We start from the raw sequence: 6,511 nt of genomic DNA, 5'->3' as shown, positions 1-6,511 counted from the left end.
CTTCTCACCATTCGCATCAACCACTTTTGCCCAGGTCTATAGATAAAAGCAGAGGCAGACATTGTTGACAAGGAAACAGATTTCATTATGAAGCACCTCTGCACATTATCATGAAAATTAACTTAAATTTGTCCAAATTATAACTCTTCGATTTCACACATGGTGCACATAGTACAGTTTGCTTGAGGTTTTCATCGTCACCACGCTGTGGTTGTACATGTTGAAAGATCCGGACTTAAATGTTTCCACTGAAAATAACTGGACCACTCCCAGAGAAAGATGCGAACATACAGGAGCTGAATCTGATTAAGTGTGCACTGCAGCTGCGCACATGAATGCGCACGGCTGGCTCTGAATGCTGCTGAACATGTCAAAGGTGAGGAAAGGTGAACACTGCGCACAGCTCTCCTCTTAACCTCTTAAGAGTACAGAGCTATGGGTGCCTCAGCATTTACAGAAAAAGCACTTCTTCCTGTGTATTCCATAGCACAAAAGGCAAAGACATCCCAGCAGAATCCAGCCAGGTAATTCCAAATTCTGAATTTCACATTGGTACCTCGGGAGGATGGAAAGCACTGCGAATGCCTCCAGTTCAACACTGTGCTGTTGGCATAATCTTTTTTTTTTTTTCTTTCCCTTTTAAAGGAACCTGATGGATTCTAGAAACGAACTTCGCTACAACACCTGTAGGACTGTGTCTGTGTGAGACTGTGAGCTCTTTGGGGGCACAGCAGATTTTTTGTTCTCTGTTTGTACAGCATCCAGTACAACGCGCTTGTCCACGACTTACCCTATTCTTCAAAGTAATGAAAGAAAGGCTATTTTACAATAATAAAAGTTCTTTATGACAGCAGCATGATAAATGATAGACGCCCAGCTCTCACTTCAGCTCTGTCTTTAGACAACAATACATTAATTTGTAAATAACACGTTACAATTTATACTGCATCAACACCATAGTACGCACAGAAAGGACACTTGTTCTGCTCAGTATCCAGGACTAGTAATACGCACAGCTGTACACAGCAATAGGAAAAATTTACTGGACACGAAGGTCTTTCTGGTCCCATTTAAGTGAAGCCTTGAAAGCCTGTGTCCAGTTGATAAAGTCTACGGCAGACACACACATGGCAGTCCAGGAGAGTTTCATATGTAAATGCCTGATTCTCCTGCACTGAACCTCGAGAGGGTTGTGCTACACCCAGAAGGACGTGTGCCTGTGCTTTGACTTACTGTTGGGATGCTGACACAGTCCTGGGTACACGTGCCTGTGTGGCAATTCTGCCCCTGCTGTATTCAGTGATGATTTTCCCCCTAAGTGCTGTGACGCAGAGTAAAGCCTTTCCATCTTTCCTAAGGGGTATGAGAGCTAATGTGTAACTAAGACAGGAATACCGGACCGTTCTGATGGGGCAAATGGTATGAAAATGGATGGAGAAACTACCAGAAGAGAAGCTTGTATAAGGTTGTGGAAAATGATGCAGTAATGTAAGCGAAGGGTATTGCAACACAAAATGTTCAAGAATTTAAATGCAAAAACTTAATTTTGACATTTCCATTAATAATGTGACATTAGCGGAGTTCTTAATGTAGCTTTTAAAAAACCCCGCAACACCAGTGTAGCTAATGCTCACAGATGTCTGCTTTCTTATACTTCAGCATCATTTTGGTATCTCCCCCTGCCAAAGTATTGCAACAAATCTGTGATTACCCAGGACATCCATATGCTGTGCAGCATGGCTACTATGAGCTTCGGTGCAACAGTGGGAACACGGCCCGCGGTTCCCGATTCTGAGAAGCCCGAACCTCCGCCGCTTCAGCTGGGCCTGTCCCCCCCACCTGGGGCCTGGGTGACGGTGTCACTGCCCCGGAGTCCCCCCCACCTGGGGCCTGGGTGACGGTGCCCCTGCGCCTGCCCAGCGCACGGCGGGGAAGCGCCGTGGCACAGGCAGCATAGGAGCAGCGGCCGCAGGCTGCGGGTGCGGGTGCGTGGCCCCGCAGGTGAGCCCAGCCGCGCACGCTGCGCCCCGGGAGCAGCGCGCCTCGGCGCGGCCCTCCGCCTGCGCCCGCCGGTGTCCGGCCCGAGCAGCGCCTGCGGTTGCTTGCGGCAGATAAATAAACGCACCATGTGCAGATCAGCGCTGCGCGTTTCACTCCCCCGAGCGCGGTCCCTTTTCACATACACGTGCACCCATATTTTTTTTTTTCCTTTCCGAAGAACACGGAGGCGCTCCCACTAGCCGGGGCCGCCCGCCGCCTCCCCCGCCGAACCTCCCCCCTGCGCCCGCAAGATGCTCGGAGCAGCCGCCAGGGCGCCGCCGCCCGCTCCCCCGTCCCCGTTAGGGGGACGCCGGCGCAGAGGCAGGAGCGGGACCGAGCGGCGGGGCCCTGCGCGGCGGCCGCCCCTGCCCGCCGCCGCCCGGGCTGCAGCCGCCCCGCTCCGCTCCGCGCGCGCCCGCTCCGGCTTTTGCCTCGCGCCCGCTCGCGCCCCGCCGCCGCCGCCGCCGCCTCCGCGCGCGCCGCTGCCGCCGCCGCCGCCGCCGCCGCCTGGGCGAGGGGAGCCCGCGGGGGGGGGACGTGAGCGCGCGCCTCTGTGAGAGAGAGGGCGCGTGCGCGCGCGCGCGGGAGAGGGAGGGCGGGCGCGAGCCCCGTCCCCGTGCGGCCGCAGAGAGGAGAAGCAGCGGCGGCGGCAGGCGCGGCGGAGCGACGCCGGGGCTCTTGTTTACCAGCGCTCACTCTCCGTCGTGCGAAGGGAGCCAGCGCGGAGGAGGAGACGGGGGAGACGCGGCGGCAGAGCGCCGCGAACCCTGCTGCGAGCGAGCGGCGAATTAATTGGGAGGAGCAGCAGACCCTTCCCCCCCTCCCCTTCCCTCCCCGGAGGAATTACAGACCCTTCGCAACAAGCTCCTGGGCTTTGACCTTCAGCAAACCGGATCGCCTTCCTCGTCCCCCCGCCGCCCCCCCGGCTTACACACGCGCACACACCCACCCCCCCACACCTCTTCCCCGCTCCCCCTCCCCCTGCCTTGGGCTGGGCAGCGCGAGGGGAAGGTTTGCAGCGCGCGCACACCCAGAGGAGGAGGGAAAAAAAAAAAAAAAAAAAGGAAAAGGATTTACAAATTCGCTGGGTGGTTTTTGTTGTTGTTGTTGTTGTTGTTGTCGTCGTCGTCCCCCCCCCGCCCCCGCCGCGATGGCAAGGCGGCTCGGAGGGATGCGAGGAGGAGAGCTGCGGGGGGAGGAGGCGGGGTGCTGAGCTGCTCCGCTCGCCCTGCTGCTGCTTTGTGTGTGTGTCCTGGATTTCTTTTTTTTTTTTTTTTTTTTTTTTTTTTTTTTTTGAGAAGGAGCCTGTGGCAGCGGCGCCGAGGAGAGGAAGAGGAGGAGTAGGGGGGGAGCTTTTTTAATTCATTTTCGTTCCAAATTCTGCATTTCGAGCCTCTGCAGCCAGCCGGACTTGTGGCGTTGTTGTTGTTGTGGGTGGTGGTTTTGCGTGGGGTGTTCCCCCCCCCTCTCCCCTCCTCGCCGAGCGGGGAGAGGAGCCGCGGGGATCCCGCCAGGGCAGCCCCGTCCCCGCGCGGGGGGGACGAAGAAGCTGTTGTTGTTTTGTAATAAGATTGTCTGGGTCGCCCCCCCCCCCCCCCCCCCCCCCGCCCTTTTTCCCCCGCAGCCCTCCCAGTTTTTGTGTCTGTGTGTGCTCGCTGCCTCTGTGTGCGGTGTTTGAAAATGGAGGTTGAAGATGCAGACTGCCAGCCCCGATGTGCCTCATGTTTGCGACTCCTGTACACGATGTACCACTGCAGCCAGCGCTGAGGGGAGACGGCGGCGCCCCCCGCCCCGGAGCCCGCCCCGCCGCCCCGGAGACAGCGTCGCCCCGGGGCTTTCATGCCTTGTTGTTGTTGCCGTTAATACATCTTGAGTATCTGTGTATTTTTGGTGTGGTTGCTCCGGAAGATCAACACCCAGGGACCTCAAAAACCCTCCGGTTTACCAGTCCGAAGGGTCTTGTTTTTTTCATTTCTTCAGGCAACGTGGATTTATTTATCCTGCCCCGCTTCTCGTCCGCCTTTTGCCTCCTTCGTTATTTTTAGAGGAGGGGGAGAGAAAAGAAAGCGAACAATTTCGGACTTTTTTTTTTTTTTTCCTTGTTTTCGGAAAAGGGGATTTTGTCCAATTAAAAAAAGAGGAATGAAGTCTGGCGCTGGAGGAGGGTCCCTCGCCGTCTTCTGGGGGTTCCTGCTCGTCTTCGCCGCACTTTGTCTGTGGCCAACAAATGGGGAAAGTGAGTACGGTGCGTGTCGGCGGGGGGGGCGGCGAGGGGCCCCCGGGGGTGCCCGGTGTGAGGGGCTGCCTGCGAGGGCGTCGGCTGCCTCTGTGCGTGCGTGTGTGAGGGGGGGTCCCTGCATGAATAGGTGTGAGGAGGGGCTGCCGTAGGGGGGGGTGTGTGTGAGGGGCTCCTGGCGTTGTGCGTGAGGGGCGGCGGGGGGCTGCGGCGGGGTGTGCGGGGGGGGCCGTGAGGGGCCGTTTCCCGCCGCGGTGAGCGGGTTCGCCCCTGCCCGCGGGGATGTGTGTGTTTTCCTCCTGTTACGCGTCTGCTCCTCCGGCACGTTGAACAACCCGGGGCTGCACGTCTCCTTCCTCCCTCCCATCCCTTCCTTCCCCCGGGGGTGCCCGGCTGGTTTTACACGCGGGGTCGGCGGAGCCGCAGCCCCCGAGCCGGAGGAGGGGGTCGTGATGCCCATCCCACCCCTCCTTTGTGTTTCCCCCCACCTGACCCGCGTTACTACTCCTGACCCCCTCCGGAGCCCGGTGCAGTGTTTAGACCTCTGCAGCCAGGGCTGCGAGCTGCGTAGTAAACACTTGCAGGCAGGGAAGAGCCGTGCTTGCTTTCCCCGCATGGAAAGAGCTTGATCTTTGGCAGTGTTTAGAGGCTGTATGCAATAACCTGCCATAGCGAGTGAAGAATTCCTGGAAATAAGCGCCTTGCCTTTTATTGCCGCTTTACTCCCGAGGAAGGGTTTCACTCGCTGTGCTCGGGGTGCAAAATTAAGGTGGCATCCCGCAATCTAAAGGTCACAGTCTGCTCTTGGTTTGGTGTTTGGTTATTTTTTTTTTTATTATTTAAATTAGCGTCTAGGTTGATACTTCACGTTTGCGCATAAACGCCTGACGGCCGGATGGGCTGTATTCTTAAAGGTGATTTTCTTACTGGTTTTTTTTTTCTTCCAAGCAGCTGTGTTGCGTTTAGCATTAAGGTTTGTGCAGTTGACTTGGCAGCGTGCGAGCTGCTTCCTCCGTGTGTGCGAGTGCTGCACCGAGAAAAACGTGGTTCATTGTGCGTGACCGCGCTGCCAGCAGCCGGGTCCCCAGCGCACCGAGATGTCTGGATCCCTCCCTCGTTTATCGTCTGCGGATCGCCCTGTCTGTCTGTCTTGCTTGGGAGTTGCAAAAGCCCCGGCTTTGTTTTTGTGCGTTTCAAACCTGTGATTATATTGCAGTGCCCGCCCCCTTCGGGCGCAGGGGAAATAAAGGGGGCAGGGATGGATGGCTGGCGCTGCAATTGATTAGACTGCAATCATCACCATATTAATCCCGGTGCTGATGGGTTTTCTTCTGGTATGTCGGGCTCACGCTGGATTGAGGTTCTCTTGCATGGAATTAGCCATCCCTTGTTTTCTGGAGTATCTCTGTAGACAGGGAGATGGTGAATGTGTCTTGGATCCCAACCATTTTAAAAACTGCTCCTTCTCCTTCGGTGTCTGCAGAAACGGGCATGTTCCTTTACTGCATCTTGATGCTTCAGTTTCTTCCGCTGTGTGTTTTTCAGCGTGCTCCATGAGCCGTTGTTGTGTGCCTCTCGCTTTCAAAAAGATATGCCGTTGTCGGAGGGAAGGAACGGAGAGATCAATTTTCTCCATTTTAAATGTAAAGGGAAGGAATTCAGGAGCCTGGAGAGGCTTCTCTAAAAGTAGTAGTTTCAGGTTGAAAAGAAAGGCAAGTTCTTTGGGTGCACTGACAGTGAGACTAACTACAAACAAACAAAAAAAGAGGCGAGCAAGAAGGCATAGATGGAGTCTGTAATGCATGTTGAGTAATATTGTGTTTCATTAGCCAGCGAATGCCAATTAACTCCTTGCAAATTAAGGCCCAGCTCTGGCTGTTGCGTTGTAGTGGCAGGGCCAGCTAGAGCTGGAGAGCTGCAGACTTACTTCCACGAGTTGAACTTTTTGGCTAGAGCTGTTGTCAAGAGGGAAGATTAATTTGTTAAGTTTAAAAACAAAACCCCAGTACCCTTCTTTGGGGAAGGGCTTACAAAGGATGGAGTAGTGTGGAGAAACAGGGGAGGAGGAGGGAGGAGATCTGGTGTATCCTTAAACTACTAGGATACACACTTAGAATTTTTTCTTTTTCTTGTCTTACCTGGTACAGAACACCTTCAAATAAAAATGCTTGCCCAGCTCTGTCAATAAAACAATGCAGGAACAGTATCTTAGGATTTTAGGTTCCAGTCCTCTGA

The 6,511-nt window shown here is 55.1% G+C and overlaps 1 protein-coding gene across 2 annotated transcripts in view; it reads left to right on the top strand.

Annotated features, from left to right (window-relative positions):
- Window positions 1-3,684: 3,684 nt before the first annotated feature.
- Window positions 3,685-6,511, top strand: part of IGF1R (insulin like growth factor 1 receptor) — a 195,473-nt gene continuing 192,646 nt past the window's right edge. Inside the window, exon 1 of one of the 2 annotated variants that reach the window (XM_056345072.1) lies at window positions 3,685-4,276. In XM_056345072.1, coding sequence (XP_056201047.1) covers window positions 4,183-4,276 — 94 coding nt within the window. In that variant the 5' untranslated portion in view covers window positions 3,685-4,182. The remainder of the gene's footprint in view (window positions 4,277-6,511) is intronic. The other variant, XM_056345071.1, reaches the window with a different exon arrangement.

This window comes from Falco biarmicus, chromosome 7 (assembly GCF_023638135.1).
Source record: "Falco biarmicus isolate bFalBia1 chromosome 7, bFalBia1.pri, whole genome shotgun sequence".
Taxonomy (NCBI): Eukaryota; Metazoa; Chordata; class Aves; order Falconiformes; family Falconidae; genus Falco; species Falco biarmicus.
Note: the sequence above shows the minus strand (reverse complement) of the source record. Positions and strands in the feature narration are given on the sequence as shown.